The sequence below is a fragment of the Pseudochaenichthys georgianus genome, chromosome 9 (assembly GCF_902827115.2).
Source record: "Pseudochaenichthys georgianus chromosome 9, fPseGeo1.2, whole genome shotgun sequence".
Lineage (NCBI taxonomy): Eukaryota > Metazoa > Chordata > Actinopteri > Perciformes > Channichthyidae > Pseudochaenichthys > Pseudochaenichthys georgianus.
This window is the reverse complement of record NC_047511.1, coordinates 32,071,516-32,092,376: the sequence shown is the minus strand read 5'-3', so window position 1 is coordinate 32,092,376 and position 20,861 is coordinate 32,071,516. Positions and strand designations below refer to the sequence as shown.

Sequence of the window (20,861 nt, the reverse complement as noted above, 5' to 3'; positions counted from 1 at the left end):
ACCAGCCAGGAGGGAGTTGCAGTAGTCTAGGCGTGAGGTGACGAGAGCCTGGACCAGAAGCTGCGTCGCTTTCTGGGTCAGCTGGGGACGTATCTTCCTGATGTTGTAAAGCGTGTATCTGCAGCAGCGGGTTGTAGCAGCGATGTTTGCAGTGAAGGACAGGTTGTTATCTAGGATCACACCCAGATTCCTTGCAGTCTGGGTCGGGGAAACAACAGAGGTGCCGATGTTGATTGTTAAGTCAAGAGTGGGACAATCTTTTCCCGGAAGGAAAAGCAGTTCAGTCTTGTCAAGGTTGAGCTTGAGGTGATGAGCGGACATCCACTGAGAGAGGTCAGCTAGACAAGCAGAGATGCGTGCAACGACCTGGGTCTCTGAGCGGGGAAAGGACAGAATTAATTGGGTGGCATCAGCGTAGCAGTGGTATGAAAATCCATGCGGGCTAATGACAGATCCGAGCGAGTTTGTGTACAGGGAGAAGAGGAGGGGACCAAGAATAGAGCCCTGAGGGACCCCCTGTAGTTAATTGACAAGGGTCGGACTCGGACCCTCTCCAAGTTACCCTGTAGGTACGGTCTTTGAGGTATGAGGTGAGGAGGGAAAGTGCAGAGCCTGAAACTCCAAGTTCTTGGAGAGTGCGAAGGAGGATCTGATGGTTCACCGTGTTGAATGCAGCAGACAGGTCCAAAAGGATGATGACAGAGGAGAGGGATGCTGCTTTGGCAGTGTGCAGTTCCTCAGTGACAGCAATGAGAGCAGTTTCTGTGGAGTGACCTGCCTTGAAACCAGACTGGTGCGGATCCAGAAGGTTGTTCTGATGGAGATAACAGGAGAGTTGTTTAAAGACAGCGCGTTCAAGTGTTTTAGACAGGAACGGGAGTAGAGAGACAGGCCTGTAGTTTATAACATCAGACGGGTTGAGAGTGGGTTTCTTTAGGAGAGGGTTTACTCTTGCCTCCTTAAGACTATTTGGAAAGTGACCAGAAGTTAGAGAAGTGTTGATGAAATGGGTGAGAAACGGTAGAATATCAGGAGCGATAGTCTGAAGGAGGTTTGAAGGGATAGGGTCCAGAGGACAAGTGTTAGGGTTTAACTAAAGGTGTGCGGCTGCTACCGTGAGGAAATATCTGCCTGAAATTACAATGGGCTTCAATGGAGGAATGTTGAACGTGTCACTTCATGCCCTCAAGAGGCATTTTGTTGAATTATATTTGCTTAATTATTTGTAATTTTTCAAGCTACGAGATGTTTTCCTACATTTATCATGAACAATTATGTCCCAGGGATGTAGGGTTTGGGAATTATGGCAGTTTTAAAAAAATATATGAAGGAACATTTCAAGATTTCTTACCCTCTAGCTGTGACATCACGCATTCTAGTTAATGTTAAAATGTGAAGAAAACCACTAAAACAAGGTCTGAACAAATGTTAATATCTCTAAAAGTAAGAATCAGATTTAAAAGTTGTTTTACACGAATAATGTCAGAAAGATTTGTAACATTTGAAAGTTGGAATGAGGTTTCTGAGTGAAAGTATGAATGAACAGTTAGCAGTTGAAGTCACATGAAGATTTGTTGAAGTTGAAGATTTCCTCCATTGACTTCAATGTTAAAAATGTGATGTATTATGGGATGTATCTCTGGAATTATGAAAGTTATGAATGAGAAAAGTAATAGCCACCGATTCCTGACCGAGCTGAACGTTTGGATGTTTGAACGGAGTTTCTGCGATGTTCAATGCGGGAGGAGAAGAGGGCCAAAATACCGGCGGAATAATAATAATAATAAAAATTAACTAATTTTTATTATTATTATTATTCCAAATCTAAATAACAAGTACAGACCAGTTGAAAGTGAGATAACAATGCATGTTTAAATAAACCCAATGATGCAAGAGATCTAATAGCAGCAGGTAAAGTATTCCAGTCAGTTGGGGCTTTGAAAATGAACGCTCTTCTGCCAATCAATTTTTTTGCAGAGGGGACAGAGAAATAAATCTGAACAGAATGTCTAACTTGATGATTTGACGAGTAGGGTACAGAATACTGCTTTAAATAAGGGGGATAGTTAAGATAAATGCATTTAAATATCAGCTGAAGCCAATGCGTGTGTCTTCTTACATTTAAAGAAGGCCATTTAAGTTGGTTATACATTGTGCAGTGATGTGTACGAAAAGGACAACCAAGAACAAATCTGCATAGTCTGTTGTAGGCTATGTTGAGTGGAGCAAGATCTGATTTATGTGCATTTTGGTAGACAACATCACATAACCAATACAATTATCTGATGTATCCTTTAAGTATTTGATTGTTAGATGGACCAAAAAGGCAAATTGATGATATCACCTTGAGCTGTGTCTTTTCACATGGGCGTGTTTTACTTACAAATAATAGAAATAATCTAAAGGGAAATAGATTATTAGTTGCAGGCATAGTTCTTTAAGTACATTTAATTGTTTGCTAAAATCAACATTAGAACTTCTTAAGTTCTGTAGCTAGCTTTAGGTTGTTGCCACAATCCTACTTATTACTTTATACGTGATACAGAACAAGAATATATTTCTGACTTTTGTAAATCAAATCCCTCACTCTTTATCTTATACTAACTGAGGCCTTTTTGGGAAAAACGTTCATTTTTCTTTTAAACTTTCCAAGAGGATCCTGTTTCCAGCTGACAAAACAATACAAAAACAATTCAAATACAACACCTTAGCCATGATGCAATGACTCCGTGCATCCCATAATGATGCAACAGCCTGCAGTGTGCTGTGTTCTGCACTCCTGAAAAAAGCTGATTTGCGGTGAACGTTTGTACACAACTCTAACAAGCTCTCGCTGCCTGAGGCAGTGTAACATTTGAGAGGGATCACTGCAGCTTTCAAAATCATAAGGGTCATTAAAAACTTACACATTATTGACTGTATTTAAAACATATTTTCCACTGACTGTAAAGAGCAGTTACATTTAAGAGGTGCTATTCTCCAAAGGCCATAAAGTTGTTATAGATAGCCTGAAGGAGGAGAGAATTTTCTCTTGCTGAATATGAATAAAGTATAGTGGCGTGATACTACACACACAGTTACCCTACTGTACTTACTTGAGCAATCAGGGAGTGTTACGGAGCTGCTTATAAATCACTGTGTCAAACTAATCTAATCTGTGACTTCAAAGAAACTACAGAAATATTTATATCTGTGTGTATGGTTGTCTAAAGTGCATGTAACTACACAGAGAGGATGCCAGATAAATAGTCAAAGAACTGGCGCTGTCTAAATTGCCCACAGTCCCGTCCTTATGTGATGGAAATACTCTCAAAAGAAGACTCTCTGACTGTGGAATGAATTTTAATGTTAATACAAAAACAGCCGCCTGTGATCTCAGCAGGCATCAGGAGGGGGTGTGAGTCGCTTCGAGGTGCAATTTATTCCAACCTCTGAGCCTCGCCAACTTGAAAGTGGGCTTCAAAAGAACGGAGGATTACCGGTAAGAGTCACTAAGGCGTACACATGGGCCTGAGCGCTCACCATCGCTTCGACACATCAAAGATTATTGACCATCAATTTCCCAAATATGGACGGTTCACACAACTCTGCTCGGTTTGAACTTTTGGTTCTGAATTCACGGCTGTCCATTTGAATGATCTCATCCCGCTGAGTGGCCGTGTGAACTGAAGCTCTGTGTTGAATACGCCTGCTGGCAAGCACCGCTCCGGCCTGTTGTGGCTTTTAAGTGGCTTTTACTCAGCCCAGCACAGGATGGCAAAGCATCGCACTTCAAGCTGGCAAACCCATCAGCGCCCCGTGCCAAAGCCCCGCTCTCCGCAGCGCCGCCACGCCGAAGGAGTCTCGATTGTTTATTTACAATTTGCTGTGGAAATCCCCAGCTCTTCATTGTGATGAATAATTGAGCTGTTTGATCTGGACACAGTACAAAGAGGTTGCTGCGTTCACTGTGAGGCCTGAGGCGGAGGAAGCCTGAGCAGCATAAGCAGGGGAAGGGGACGCACGCGCTCCAGCATGGCGGAGATCTTGGAGCTCTCCTCCCTTCCTCCGCAGCTGTCGCTCGCTCTCCGGGCTACATCTCCTCCTCTCTGCACACAGCAACACTCCTGTCACCGCAGTCAGAGGAGCGACCTGCCTCCGCCTCCCGGGACGACCCACAAATAGCAGGAGTTTAGCCCTCATTGAACTCGTGTTCTTGTTCAGGGGTTCCTGTCTAGTTTGCCTGTCTCTCCTGTTCACCCTCGCTACCTCGTTGTCCAGCCACAACCTTTTACGGCAGATTGCCCGGCAGTGATCAATGACTTGTGTCTTCATTGTCGTACACGTGGTACAGAAGCGTAACAACACCGGGCGTGAAATAAAAAAGAGAGGAAGGAAGGAGGAAAGTTGAACTTCAAGAGGCAGTGTAGAATAAAGTGGCCTGATGTTACCTTACTGTGTTGGCTGGAGCGGCACTGTCAACTTCACTGGACGTTTCCTGGGACGACTGATGCTGAGGAGCGTCACCCATTCGGTACCATATCAACATACTGTTGATCTCACTGTGTAAAGATGAAGAAGAGACATGCTGATAGTGTTTGACTTTTAAACAGCTAGTAATCCTTCAAGAAGATACAAAACATCATGAATGTATTTATATCCAGTGCCAAACAGCTCACCCTATACTGGTGTAGTTAACAAGATGGTACTTGGACTTGGCAACGATCTGGATGTCATACACAGCCGTCACAGCAGCCGCACGAGGGATGATTTTCACGCAGAGCCTCCTCTTCCTCATGGCAGTTTCCTCTGATGAGTCAGGTACACATGAGGGTGTCAGACAGGAATTGCCGGTTGCGTAATCATGTATTAGTTTCATGCTGAAAGAAATAAAGCTCTACACATTTTTAACCTTAAGGAGAAATATAGATATATTCACATCCCCCACTTGTGCTTTGCTATTTAGTCATTATCAATCTTAGAATAAGAGATGAGCTAATATCAGCTCCTGGGTGACTTGCTGTGCTTAGAGGGAAAAAACTGGACAGCAGAAAGCCACAATATCCACATGTGTTATTATAATTTGTATCATTTTAGTAGGTAAAATGACAGAGGCAAGTGAATCCTCCATCAGCTTTAGTGCACAACAGGGATTTAAACAGGATATTCTAGATAGAACCTCATACATAATGTCACATGTATACATTAAACATGGATTCACATAAAGTAATAAAACATTAAATTACACCGCAGCCAAACAAAACATAATCTCTTTTCTTCATTCTGGCAAAAAAACAAAAAAACACTGCCATGCTTTCCTATATTGCATCCGTGCCTGGCTCATTTATTTCCCCTGCAACAATAGAAAGTGCAGTGTAAATGCAATGATAATAAAAATAATAAACAAGCTGTCCTCACTCCCCACACCAAAATATTATTACATTTCCAAGGCATGGATAGTGAGGGGGAAATACATAGCACTCAAAAAGCACTAAAGCATTGGGGAATGCATTTCATTAATATTAGATAACCCCCATCCACTCGTCCTTTCCCCAAATAAATACATAAATAAATAAGCCCCTCATAAAGAAAAGCACAGCTCCAGCTGAGATAAACAATGACTCATGATTCTCTTCTCTTGTACCTCCAGGGCAAAATGTTTATTTTATTCCCACAGTCTTCCATAAATTAAGCTAACCTGCACCCATAAAACATTCACTATCTCAAGCAAAGCTGCCCCCGAGGACCTCGGCATAAGCTGGTCGGAGAGTGAAAAAACAAGAGGAGGGGAGCGGGTCTGCGGCCGGTATAGACTGTTTACTTACTTGTGTCCAATGTTTCTTCCACAGGTGTGAAGCCCTCTGGCAACGCGTCCTTAATGTCAATCAGCTGCATGTCCACAACAACGTCAGCCCCCTAAAACACAGAGCGCAGGCAGGACATTTAAAGTCATGTATGCAAATCCAACTCCTAAAAGGACAGAAAGCTTGAAGAAGAAAAGGTTAGTCATTTTTTTGGGGAGAAAATGTAGAGATAATAGAGTCAATGATTTACTAAAAGCTCGAGAAGTCTCTAAAGAGAAGGGTTGACAAAATAGCAGAAGTAATTACTCTCTAATAGCTATTTCTTTTTGCAATGAGAGAATGCATCTGTGAACTTGTAATCATTCTCAACCTTTTGGCGAGAAGCGGTGGGATGATGGGAGACAGAGGAGGCAGTCTAATCAACAGAATGGGACTGGTTAAAAACAATCAGGGACTGTGTAGTTGACATTTTCAAGCATGACTCTTCCCTGCCTCCCATTACATTTTCATTTTTTGCCATAATAAATTGCAATAATACACATCGGCAGTAGAGAGTGGGGCGAGCCAGGCGTGACTTGATGCGTCCGAAAATGCTGGATTTCACTGCTACTGGTGCCCGACAGTCATTACCATTAGACATTTTGTATTCATAGTTTTTATACTGACTTAAGGAGGAATATGGATGAATGTTATTACTATGCATGGAAGCTTTTTTTTGTTGAGTGTTTTCCTCTTTTACTGGAGAGATTTCTTCCATCAGGGCCTGACAAAAGAGGATTTCCACCTCCAACTTAGAGTATGATAAATCACAAACTATTTACTTCCCCCCCCATAATTCAGGGGCTAATTTTACAGAATCTGTTTTTGTCATAGACAATTACAGTGGGAGCTCCAGTGAGTGGCAGGCAAAATAGCCTTTGTTGATGGCTCTGTCATGTTTTATTTGTGTCAAAGTCGCTAAAACAATGTGGACACACATTTTAAGATAATACACAGGAACTAGGGGAAGGCTATTTGTATGCTGTATACTAAACTGAGGACCAGATTGAACTCAGGGACGAGGCAGCCGCTGCCAAGATACCTGGCATTTAGAGGACATCCTATAAGAAAAAAAAAGACTTGATTAAGTCCTAAAATTGAGCTGATGCAAAATGATAACAAAAATGCAGATTTAGTTTACACCGTCTGCATTATCTTCGTGCAGCCCATGGAAAATAATAGACAGCCAATAGTAAGCTGTATGAGCGAGACAGGAAGGTGTATTTATGGCAAGGAGCAGCTGACAGCCAGGCAACAACACATCAGCTGTAGGCAGTCCAACACAATTGACCCAACAGTATTATGAGTAACATTCAAAGATCAAATCAGACACAGAGAAGTAAAGGGCGGTGGTGGCGAAGTCCATAGGGACTTGGCTTGGCAACTGGAAGGTCACCAGTTCAAGTCCCGGAAAGACCAAGTGCTACCGAGGTGTCCCTGAGCAAGGCACCGTTCCCTACACTGCTCCCCGGGCGCCGTACATAATGGCAGCACACTGCTCCTAACACTAGGATGGGTCAAATGCAGAGAAACCATTTTGTTACATGGTACCTGTACTGTGTAATGACAATAAGTTGAATCTATCTAAAGGATGCTCTATATAAAGCACTGCTATAAGTGCTTTTTGTGGTGGAATGTCTTACGTAAATAAAGAGTGTTTTTATATTCACAATTATATGTGCCTCAGCTTTCAGGAATCACTGATTGGTGGTTAGCATTTTCTCTACAGGGACAATGTTGATAGAATAAATTGGAATAGTTAAAAAAAAAAACCAGCTCATTGTTATTTCATGAATAAACATAAATAATATCCTCAGGAGGACACACAACATGAAAAATATCTCACCGAGATATTATTCATCTGGAATATGCAAGCAAATCCATTATATTTAAAAGTTCAAAACTGCACTGCCAACGCTGGCCTTTTTAAAAGCACTGATCAAAGTGCAAAGTGTATTTAGATATTCAGGCGGTAGAAAGCAGGGCTGATAACTGCTGGCAAACAGAAAAGCTGCTGCAGGCGATGTGTTGGTGCTGAATGCACAGCGAAAGGGAGAAGTTTATAGTTACACTTACAGTCTTTCTGGTGAAACAAAGGTAGCGAGTGACCTTGGATTTGAATAAGCCGTCCTTCCACAGGTCGGCGTCAGAGCCATCTGTTGTTTGTGCAACCTACGTGAAAAAAAAGGAGAGAAGAAAACATGCAGGAGGTGGGATAAAGTTAATGTATGTATGCCATGAGCGTGTTGCTTTTGCCTCTTCCCTTGCATACTAGCCTTAATTAACGCTTGCCTACACTAGCGCCCCATCTCATTAGTGCTCTGCGTGGGTAAAGAAGTCTTAGCCTCCAAAAAGATGGCTAAAAATATCATCCCTCGGGACCAGGCTGATTAAAGATACCCGGAGAAGGATCTGCTCTAATAAGGAAACCAAACTTCAATGTTCTTTTGTGGGAAACAGCCGGATTATTATGAATGTATTTGTGTTAAAGCCAACCTTAAGCAACACAGAAGTAAACTAAGAACACTGCACATGCACCTTAAATAGTTGTGTTGCTCTACTCCCTGTTTGGATTCTTTCTATCATTTAATGAGAAAAGTCTACTAAGAAAACCTTAGAGGATTTAAAGCCATTTCATGTGTATGACTAATAAGTAAAAATCCTAAACTGTTCAGCCTTGTACAATGGACTCATTTATGGATGTAAATTATCAGTGGAGTCAGTGCAAAGGAAAGGATTGCATCATGTTGACAGCATGTAGGCACCACAATTCAAGCTCAAGGTCCAACAGCACATTGCTATGTAAATGTAGGTATGCAGGGCAGAATGATAAAGCAAAACATAACCTCTTCCATCGTCCCGGCAAATATGCTGGGCTGAAGCGTCATGTTCCATTGGCTATCATGTGAGAATCGCCTAAATAACTGCCAGGGTTATTTTCTAAAGGGATCCTTTACAAAGAGGAGTCAATCTAATGAGGTTCATTCAAATGAAGAAGTCATAGATCTCTGCACCCACCCACACACATTACCCCCCCTGACAATAATGATGGATGACCCTGGTGACTGGGTGGGGGAAACACGGCACGGGGAGATTCATGAAAACCCACCAGTGACTAGCTGGGATGAGAGCGGAGACTAGAGTGGGGAACAGAGATAGTGGGATGAGACAGAGAGAAAGAGCAGAAGATGAGGGGAGAGAGGGATTGCGGGGCGTCTCCAGGAGCCAATACATCACCAGCCTCCCTCTTTTCTTTACAAGACAAGCCGTCTTGGCCACTTTTTCCAGGTCAGTAGCCAGCGCATCCTGTCAGCGTAAACAAAGGGCTCGCTTTGTGAAACCCAAAGTCAAGTTGAGGAGTAACGAGGGCACGGTCCTCCTCGGAGGCACCTCAGGCATCATCCTGCCACAGCCGCCGGCAGCAAGGATGCGACGCACGTTGAATGTGAAATGGCAACTGCTGAGCCACGGCACGGAAAAAAAGGCATGTGTAAAGTTCCTATCGCTCCTTTAATAAATGCACCTGGCACTGTATGGCTCCATCATTAAACAGACTACAATGAGGAGAATGCCACGCATATGATAAGAAACGTCAAGGCTCTGATATTGAATTTTTTTTGTTTTTATTTGATTTAAAATGCAATGACAGATTGAACTGCCACTTACTCAAATATAAAGCTGGCAGTGATCTAAAAGCCCACCTATGAAACAAGTCTTTAGGGGCTGCTGAAGAATCCTATGAAGGATCTCTGGAGACAGACACCGCCGGCAAGTTACTACGATGCACTGAGAGGCACAGCTGTGAATAAAAATATAGAAAAGGCATACAATCAGAAACCTCAGGGGAGTGAAAGCAGGTGGGGAAGACATAAGAGAGGTAGAGGGAAATAGGCTAGTTCTTTCAAAGAGAACAGAAAACTGAAGAGGGAAAACGGTTATGGATAATTTCTCTAAACTGGGAATAAATAAACTGACTATATATATTAAAGAACTACTGCAGCAGTTACTGTGGAAATAAAGTTCCTTGACTTTCAGTTATAGTTTGGAGGTTTTCAGAAAAGCGCTTAATCTCTGAGATTTAGATGAAAAGTCTGTGCTCTAGGTAAGAAGCTAACGCTAAAGTCGAGGGTTTATTAGCTTAGCTTAGTTAAACACTGGACGCAGAGAGAGACGGCTAACTCTGGTTCTCTCCAAACATTCAGGCTAAAAGTAACTCGAAAGCTCACTTATTATCACTTTGTGGGACTTGGACATTGTTTGTCTGTTTGCCTAGCACTTCTGTGCACTTTGTGTATGAATAAAACAACGAGATGTTTTGAGTTAGGTCTACACAAGCTGTTTTTCCCTCCTTCCACTCATATAAAAGTCTTAGAGCAGGTTTGCCCTAGCTTTGTTCAATAAGTAAAGACTTGAGAGTGGAATCTATTTTCCTAACTCTTGGCAACAAAGCGATTGAGCTTATGTGAAACTATACCTTTAAAGTAAATATTCTCACTCAAAAACAGACAAGCAGCTACTGGGTTTGTATGCCTGGGCCTTCAAGCTAATCATCAGCTAGTACTAGGCTTCTTTCAATGAACCGTAATTAAATGACTTTTTGAGGGTAACATGTCAAACTCTCAGGTGAATCTGAAATACACACACATCCCCTTGGCAACCCTCTAGCACAGAGAGTGAGAGTGCGTGAGTCTACTCATGGTGTTTGATGTTGGGTGGCTGCTGGTGCTTCAGCACAGCTCCTGATCCCAGTGGAGCAGTGTTTGATCTGGGCCTGTGCTCTCTTGTGTTGGAACAACCTGCTCAAGTAAGAGCAAAAGAGTTAATCAGCCCTTTGATCTGCTGTATAAAAAGTATGGTAAGTATGGTAAGCAGTCAGTATTAAGGCGGATTTCTAAAAGAAGTCTAGTGAAAAAGCGGGGGAGGAAAAAAATCAAAAGAGCTTAATATCCTGAGACTTCCCCTGCTCAGCGCTACATTAGCACACTGATGCCGACTGTTGATATTTTTGTTTGTATCTGGAGCCTGCAGATGAAAGACCACATAGTGATGTTCAAAAGATGTTCTTGAAGATGGGACAAATGCATTTGAAATAGTGCTTCAGAGTCTGAAAGGCCGTGGTTATTTTCTTGGAGGTTAACTTGTACTTGACTTTTCATTCCTGGATAAGACTAAGATGTTTTATAACATTAAAGGATATGTTCTTTTGTTTGATTATAATTTGTAAAAGGAAATTTCAAACAGACAGATATATATGACAATATGTGATAGCATCAAGTACAGGCTTCAAGCTATCTAGCAAACCTTTGCTAGTCTAGGACTTACAAAAACTAGCCTGCAGCTGAAGTTATTCACACTTAAGATTCCTCTTCTGGGCCCAAAGCATATTAGTATCAATTGTCATGGCAAATCATTCAACACATGAGAGGAACACATACATCACTTCCGGGCAAAAAGTACGGCTCCGCCCACTTTTGGGGGACAACAAAGCTGTCATTTGAATGGCAGTCAATACAAATTCTGAAGTTTTTGCCAATCCGATCAGAAATTTAAGAAAACCGTGGATTTTTGGATCTTCAAAAAGCCCGATTACAATGGCCAGACAGGCAAACAATTACATTAAATCATTGGAAATTGAAGATCGGGCTCGATATATGGTTAAATATCGCAGTAGGCGATCGATGTCCATAGATGAGAGATACATCTACGTCACTTTACGGCCCTGCCCACTTTTGGGGGAAACCAACGCTGTCATTTGAATGGCGATCAAGCCTGAAGCTTTTCTTAGAGGAAGTACAGAAACACTGAACTCTGGATTTGTTTTAATGTTGGAGGTGCAATAAACGACACAGCAGCTTTTTGGCATGATACAACTATTATTTTCCGCCTCGCTCATGAGAGTAACGGCGAAAATTACAGCCTCGCCTACTGATTTTAATTTAACCATATATCGAGCTCGATTGTCGATTTCAAATGATTTAATGTAATTGTTTGCCTGACTGGCCATCGTAATCGGGTCTTTGAAGATCCGAAAATTCACGGTTTTCTTAAATTTCTGATCGGATTGGCAAAAACTTCAGAATTTGTATTGACCACCATTCAAATGACATGTTTTCCCCAAAAGTGGGCGGGGCTGTAATTTTCGACCGGAAGTGACGTAGCTGTTACTCTCATCTAGGTTTGTTATTTTTGAGGGGGATTTTTTCCGTATCCGAATCACAAGTCCAAAAACAGAGTATCATATTGTCAACAGATCGTAAAGACTTTTAAGCCAAATCTGGGTAATTTGGCTATAGAAACACATTTGACTTGACTTAAAAAAATGAAATAGCACTCTATATCATCTCCATCCAAGGTATAACTGGCTGTCCTGGACATAACTAAATGTAACATCCTTAAAGCCACACCACAAGCATTGTTAAAAAGAAATGCAAAAAAAAGCTTTCATGTTTAAATGCTGCCATGCATTTAAAAATGTTCTATCTATTTTAGCCAACAACAGTATTGGTATTTTTCGCAGTGCTTGAGGGTTCATCAGATATATGTACACCTGTGTAAGCTTTGCACTAATCGTCTATGTTTTTGTAGCAGGTTGTTTTCATAATCCAAATGATTCAAACGACCTAATGAAGTTGATGTATGAAGTGACGCAAGCTGACACAAATGAGGCCTTTCATTCTTTGCATTTGATTGCCTTCACTTGTAACATGTCTCAAATTCATTATCTTGAGTACACATTATTTCCAAATTTCAAACCGCTAGTGTATCCTGGGTTAACAAAAAAAAGTAATAACATTTGCTGAGCATCTAATCCCGAGATAAACCAGTGTCATTAACAGCCACGGACTAGCTTTTAGCCCTGCAGAGCATGCACAGTATTTGCACATCAGCTGAAATGTATTGGCGCACTGGAGCAGCAGCAGAGGAAGTCTGATGGGGTTTATCTCCGTTTGTCACTACCGTGTGGTGTGTACGCGGCTTCCCTGCCAGTGGCTCCCTTTTGATGCCAACCCACCATCATCTGCCAGAGATTAGAACAAGCTGGGTGTGTAGGGTGGAGCAGGAAGAGATAAAAACTGGGGGAAGAGGGGGGGTTTGGGGCGAGGAGTGAAAGCTAGAAGAAGAAGTCTAAACAGGAAGCAAGAGAGAGAAAGAAGGATCTGCCCTTGAGGTTGTTTTGTACTTTGTTTAACTTCTCATTTTAACCCCTCACTCAATTTTTCACAAACAAGAAAGGTTTGAATAAAGCAGCTGATCCTGCAATACATCCTTACACATTGCACTTGGCTAAAATAGAAAAATGGGGGTAAACCTAGATGACTCTTCTTGGCATTAACCAACCATGATTGAATATTTGCCTCTGGTGTGTCTGTAATTCTGGTGGCAACCAGCAACAATGTCAGGAAGGGAATCTTCCTAATCATCAAAGTAAACTTTATGAATAAATCATCGAACAGCTCTAACAAAAAACACCTTGGAAGGCTGCCAACATCCTGGATCTGAGATATGCTTAGTTACAATACAATAAGCTACAACAATGACAACAAACAGCAGAGATCCAAAAATCTAAACATTTAAGAAATATAGGGATTATATTTCAGATTAGTCTTTTGATGTTGATGCAAAAATGGTGGCAAAAAAGGCGATAAATATGATATATACAGCTCAGATATTTTATTTTACCTTTGGCTTTTACAGAAAAGGAGATGCAAACAACTTTATTGGCCTAATCCAAGCATATTAAATCAAACTACACACAAATAAAACTGAATACTCACAACATAGTAGCCTTCAGGGGCCTTACTGAGGGAAGTGATTACTCCAACCGCAGATATGGGGTCTTTGGGCAGCTGGTTGCTCACTTCAGACATGTCAAAGCTGTGTTAAGCAAACACAAGAGCCTTGTCACATGTTTTGCATTTACCGTAACCAGAAAAAACACATTAGAATGATCCATTGTTTTTTCCTTTTGGAAAAAATATAGATACATCATTAATTTCATAAATATTCAAAAGAAATTTGGTAGAATAAAACATAAAAAACTGCACTTTGTGACATACAGTACAGGGAGTATTTTTTCAATGAAAAAAGGTTTTAAATAAATACGCAAAATGCAGATAGTGAAACACAATTAGGATGCACCCTTCAGGGTCATTAAAAGGAGAACAGACAAGGTTTTTCTTGGCTAAAATGACCACATTATTGACTTCTTGATGAGGCTTATTAGGATCTAGAAGAAAAAGTGGCCCCTTAATCCGGGATCAAATGACAAGTGAGACCAATGACAAAAGCTGCATTTGGAGACCACCCAATGGCTTCACCAAATCACAAATTAGGGGGAGCGATCACATATTTTCAAGGAAGTCCCAATCAATTGCTATCTATTCCTGTCCAAGGGAATTTTTCCCTAATGGGTATGCAAGCCTTTTACAGGGTAAGTGGCTTTGCAATGGTTCCCTTATGCAATTTTATTAGATTAGGTTTAAAGCATTCTTGTACTAACTGACAAAGTTGCTGCATTCAATCTTGATGTTTACGAAATCTATTGCAATTAAGCTGATCAAATTAGGGGATTTACTCCAGAAACAGCTGTCTCTTTAACAAATGCTAGATAGCTGTACTTATTCAAATGAAACAGGATAGCAAATTAGCTAATAGAAAGAAGGATCTCTTTGTAACATTAATTTGTTCAAAATGAGCTTTGTTTTCCAGCACAACATCAAGGCTCATCCAGGCAGACTAAATACAAATCCATCCAAACGTATTTCCAGCTCCCAAGTAAAACTGTGTTTCCTACATGGTTTACAGTTACATTGATGGTATGTCTGTTATACTTCACTCTGGGTAAAGGAGGACTACAGCATACATGTCACTTTATCTAAACATGTATGAGATAGTACAGGCATCTAAGCCTATAGAACAACATGTGTTTAACAACCTACACCTTAACCTTGCCACCGTGTTGAGAAGATGGAATAAATGCAAGTAGGTGAAAGTTAAGCAGTGATCATGTCATTTATGAGTATGCGAGCTACACTTAGGCACCATATCTGTTTACTAGGTAGCTAGCTAACATCTACTTTGGCTAATATACACATGTTATGAGCATAACTCATAATGTACTGTGATTATTACATCTTTAACTATTAATACAAATATGCATATAATAATGTGCTGTAAAACAGGAGTGGTCTGCAAATGTACAGGATATTAAACTGAATGTTTGTCCACATTGTTACTCTGTTATCCTTAGCTAATGCTAATTCAATAATAAGCAGCACGTCTCTCATTTGCTGCTTGGTAACTAACGTAGAGATCTCTGGACGCTAGCTTGAAATGGTAAGGAGCCATATGGCTTACCTTCGAGTTTTATTTCAAACATCATCAAATGTTAGCAAAGCTTTGTGAAAGTGGTCAGAAATGTAAAACCTCTTCGGTAGTGAAATGACATTACTGTATATGGCTGTGATGTTTCACGGAGGTCCACATGGGTAACTGTGCAACTGTGTATTATCGCTCATACAAATGTTTGTTTGAGTAAATAAATAATCAACGTAAGACCTCTAGAAACTGTCTGAGCTGTTGAAAAGATAATCCAAAACCCACAATACGAATCATTTGGCATTTGTTTACCTGATTGAAACGTGTCCTGCTGTTAACTTTTCAACTTTGGACCTCTTCACCCCGCGCTAATGTACAACACATAAAGTAAACACATCCGGGTACCCCATAAATGATTAACCATAGGTTAAAATCACCTTCTGTGGCCAAAGAAAGAAAAATCCATGTAAGCTAGACTTATTATAGTGGACCCTTACCAGTGGTTGCATGTAATTAATAAAAGTTGCTCAATTGCTGCAATTAAGTATAGTTCTGGGTTTCTTCTACTTTACTTGAGTATTTCCGTTTTTCTGCTAGGTTGTACTTCTACTCCACACATTTCAGAGGGAAATATTGTAATTTTACTCCACTTCTTTTATTTGACAAATGGTACCTGTTGGTACACATGTTCTCAGTACTATCTAATATTTGCTCCATTTTGATGATTTACATCATTTTAAAAGGTACATTTATTTTCTAATGATTAAAAAAAGAAGAAATTAATATCATATCATAATAAACCACATTTATAAGAGCCATTCTGCCGAATTAGTACTTTAACTGCACTTTTGATTCTTGAGTACATTCAGTTTATAATACTTTTAACATTTGAACTCAGGACTTATATATGTTTTAAACTACTAATTTATTAGTACATTTTTACTTTTATGTGTCTGTATTGTTGCAAAATGCCATGCTTTTTGGTATCATCACTGTAGTCGCTTTTTGAATATAATTGTAATATTTACGCTCATAGCTTGAATATGTTGCTGATAAAAAATCACAACATTCTGCTCAATGAGCGCAGCACAGCAGCACCGGATACTTGACGTCTAATACAACAGAAGAGTACATCTTATGAAAGCACCATCGGAAAGCTATATGACTGCTTAATGTGACAATTTACTTTGTCAGTGTGAATTATGCACACACCCAGAAAAAAAGGCCTGGGCCCACAATGCCATATTGACTCGTGGGTGTATTTCTTTGCAATAACTTTTGAGATCCAATTTGGCTATGGTAACTAAATTAAGGTTGTGCTTCACTGAATGACTATCATTACATGGATGTATCTACGGGTCACGCCTCTGACAGTTGGTTGTCTCTCTAATCATCACATGTCATTACTGTAATCAGATAAAAGTAAGATAAAGAGCAATGTATTAGCTTAGCTGTAACATTAGGATGTCCATCTCCCCGAGCAAAAAACTTGAAAGCCTCTTTGTACACCGTCCAAAACACCATGGGGCGACAGATGCTTTCCCATCGGCGAGTTATTATTTCTACCTCTATCAAACCAATCAAATAAATTATTTCATTGTGCAAGTATTATCCTAATTTATTCTAATCAAAGACTTGTTGCTCTCTTTTGTGACATGGTGCCATATGCCAGCAGGCGTCTTCATTGGGGCCACACACTGTGAAATGTATTTATGGGCTAACATGGCTGCACATGATGTGATCAGTTTTCCCTTTTTTACATTTTTGTAGCACTTCTCTAATAAGGGAGGAGATGTTCAAATGTAAACGCCACCTTCTATGACCGGCAACTTTCACCACCTCCACACTTACCGTTGATGTTAATTAAAAAGGGCAAAATCTGGCTGTTATTAGACAAGTGTTTGTTTCTAATTTTAATTTGTAGAGTCTGAGCAGACGAACATGGCACTGCTTGTTTTAACGGCCTTCTTATGTTATATTCAGATTTTAGATGTCTTACAGCTTTACAAGTTTCTTTAGCCTTGTAAAGCACTGTATGATGGATGTTTAGCCTAATGTGTGTCCATATCATATACAAATTATTGTAGTAATAACATGTGAAATTCACATTTTTTCCACGATAGTAGAGTTTGTTGGATACTGTAACACCCCCTCATCACTAACACCCACCTCAAACACACGCTTCTACAAACACATGCTTCTACCTCAAGGTGTTGACAACCTACTAAAACAGGCATGCTCAGTTTATGTAGAATTTGAGGCAATGCTGAAGTTGATAAGATAACATCTCAGGTGTCAGTGAAAAAAAACGATGAAGAATGTAAAAAGAAAAAAAACCACACACACATTCTCCGGCTGAGAAGGTGTACACCTGCTAAAGTAATGGTCTAATTATGGAATAGGTGATGACACACTCGTCGAGAGTCTGGAGATATCAGCAACACATGCTAACTGTGAAAGCCATCAGCTATTACAGTGTTTTAATGTGCGGCACATCGCACGCTGAGGATTGTGGGGAAAGATGAATGATGGCTGTGGCAGATTTCTGTGGGGGAGCAGACAGTGTAGGATGCATGGCATTACAGCTGGCATTTGGAAAAGGTTCATTAAAACTGGGATTTCTTTGTTCACGCATTGTTTCATGTATGCTTTATGACACATCTTAGTTAAAGTCGACCCCATAAACACTGGATCATCAGATCACATACAAAATATCGCACACCTATTCTGGTAACAATGTTGTAGTTGTGAGTGGTAATCAGTGGATGACAGAAGAGCCCCTGGACCAAAATGATACCTTAGTGACGACTTTGCACCCAAATGATAAAAAAAAACAGCAAAGGTTTTCTTTTTGTGGGTAAAGGTCATTCACTGTGTTCTGCAATTTGCTGACACTAGTCTGGGGACCGAAGATGGAGATTTCTGTGTTGCCACCCCGAGAGTAATAATATCCCTATCTCAACTTGGGAAATCTACTGCGCCCCAATGTCCCCATCACCCGTATGAACCCATTATGGGCTGTGTAGAAATCTGCAGGTCTCATTTCATATATGACCCTCGTCCCCCTCCTCCATTTTCTGTCTACACATAAAGAAATCCCTGTGTCTCCTGAATAGCTTATAATAACAAGCTTTAAGAAGCTATACCCTTAGTGCCCCCATAGGATACGCCCTTGCAAGACACCATAATATCATGCTTTGTTTCTAATTAAAGGTCAGTTTTGTCCAGTCTCATTGTTGCCTTGGCTGAACAATCTCCTGAAACATAATGGCTTTGCCAAATGTGATTTAATTTTCCATTTATGCCATCTGTTTTCTTGGTTAAAGCACTACATTGCACAAGTTGAAAATGTGGGAACTGTTGGATTCAGTTTGTAATCCTTCACTTTTGTAGTTAAAAAAAGAGGAGATGTCTTATCATTCCTATAGCCTTCCAAAACCAAACACTAGGTCTTGCTTTGACCTATGCTTTGACCTGGTGCATTTTGAGAGAGTGCATGCCCATGTCATGCATATAGAGACAGTCACTATACTGTAGCTAAAGTCATTTCCTTGGTAGTATTTTACATGCACTCATCTCTGCTTACACTTTATTGCTCAACTTATCATTACACAAACATCCATACACTCCATTCATCTGTGCATGCACACCACATACATATACATACATACACACATATACTTTCCTCCGTCTGGTGGGGAGTCTGGACTGCTCCGACTGACTGCGCCTCACTGCCCTTGTGCAGTGGTGTGCCAGTTGTGCCTTCCCCCATCGCTGTGAATGCCACCATCTGGTGTGCCACGTGGACATCATAATCTCCCCTTAATTACATTAGCAGTGCAATCAGTTACTGCATTACAAGGCCGGGCGAAGAGCTTTTAAATCTTGGAGGAAATCATAAATAATTGCACTAAGTACCCAGCGCCAGATGTGCGTGCCAACTTGGCCGGCATGAGATAAATAGTAACCTCAACAACAGTGTTCAATATCTACTCTGCAAAAAAAAATTGGGCAGTATGATCCCCTTGTCTTTTGCTCTCACCCTGTCCTTTCCCTTTGGATTCTCTCACTTCGTATGTTAAAGCACACAGAGAGGTTGGAGTCCATTGACTGTATGGTCAGCCACCTGTTGCTGCAGTGAGACTGATGGCATCCAGGAAACAGTTTGAAACAAGGTGTTTCACAGCGTCACCATTCGGTCCATTAGCCTACTACACCCTTCAGTCATTCCTCAGTCATGTGATTAGATGTTTCTGAGGTATCTAGTGCTGGACATTTTATATGGATCCTGAATAGTTGAGTTTGGTGTGTGAGTGCAGGGTAAAAATACATTACACATGATGAGCCACCATCATGTCTTTTGTCCTTGGAGGGGATGTTGCGTTGTGTTGCATGGTACTTTTCACTCATCTTCCTGTCATATTCTCGGCTCCCAGGGCGGCTCATACTAACACACATCTCACTCACTTCATTGCCAGCTTAAACATCTTCCACTTACCAACTGAGGGCCACTTTCCTATGTCAGAAAAAAAACAGTGGTCACCAAAGATTTTAACAGTAACTCTAAATAAAATGTGAGTCAGTGGCATTGATAGACATTTTTCCTGTAAAACATCTTGACTCGTTAAGCAGGAGACGCACAGGTGTAGCTAATAACGCTAACGAGTAGGACAGTAGCACAGCCCTGCAACTGGCATAATTAAATTTGTATGCAGCCGTCGTTAATGTAATTCAATACACCTGTGCTATTCCTAAATTGTCTGCCGTAAAAACAGAGTCTATTGTTGTTTACACTGCGGAATTATATGAGAAGGACATTTCTGCCTAGAGTCATAACAAACTTTCCATCCTTGTGAGATTGTGGAAACAACACCCTATTGCCCCTTTCATTGATAAACTTAAACTGGTACATGGTATGCTTCCCCGTAATATATCTGTGAACCAGCGCTCATAATTTAATTTCTCTTAATTTACATCTGCAATTTCGTTTTTACATATTCGAATGATTGTGTTCACAGGTAAACACATCATTGGCATCATTGAAACAGGATTGTGCAAATCATATTCTCTTTCAGTAAAGTCATTTAACTTTGATAATAGGATGTTATAATCAAGAGATGTCTCAGAGATGTGAACACTGTGAACTGTATGCATGCACTATTGTATCTTTACTTCCATACAACCTGTGTTTAACTCGGGTTTGTAAGTGCTCCAAAATATTTTATTTTTTTTTCACATCTTGAACCCTATTTCCATTTCTTTAGCATACTGGTATTATTTCTCTGTGTTAGACAGATGCAAATGTAATTTGTCTTTCAATTGAACTGGTTGAGATTATCTCATTCCTAACTTGTGTTAATGATGTGGTAAAACATTTACATTTGAGTTTTAACAGTTGTAGCATCCACATACTCTCACTGTAAATAAGATATGAATTCATATAAAGGCCCCTTGACAATCTATCTTCAGGGTGGATATATTGATATTAACATTTACAATGCCCATTTCAATTTGATCTCAATCTGGCCTTCAAAGTGCTATTTAAATGAACGGGTGTCTTTTCAACTACACAATGTGAGGATGGGAAAAACACCGCAGAGTGAAGAAAGAGAATTACAGATATTGACTAAATATGTCTTATCATTTATCATAATTTCTCCATCCACTTTGTCACGGCTTCAGCATTTAAGGAAGATAGATGACACAAGATGTTGTCCTCTC

General features: G+C 40.4%; 1 protein-coding gene across 2 annotated transcripts in view; it reads right to left on the bottom strand.

Annotated features, from left to right (window-relative positions):
• LOC117452005 (multivesicular body subunit 12B-like) overlaps positions 1 to 15,533 on the bottom strand; it is a 37,884-nt gene extending 22,351 nt beyond the window's left edge. For both annotated transcript variants that reach the window (XM_034090407.1, XM_034090408.1), the window contains exons 1-6: positions 15,453 to 15,533; positions 13,598 to 13,697; positions 7,899 to 7,994; positions 5,805 to 5,895; positions 4,659 to 4,788; positions 4,431 to 4,541 (exon numbers count right to left, since the gene is read on the bottom strand). In XM_034090407.1, the coding sequence (XP_033946298.1) occupies positions 4,431 to 4,541; positions 4,659 to 4,788; positions 5,805 to 5,895; positions 7,899 to 7,994; positions 13,598 to 13,690 (521 nt within the window). In that variant the 5' untranslated portion in view covers positions 13,691 to 13,697; positions 15,453 to 15,533. The remainder of the gene's footprint in view (positions 1 to 4,430; positions 4,542 to 4,658; positions 4,789 to 5,804; positions 5,896 to 7,898; positions 7,995 to 13,597; positions 13,698 to 15,452) is intronic.
• Positions 15,534 to 20,861: the final 5,328 nt, after the last annotated feature.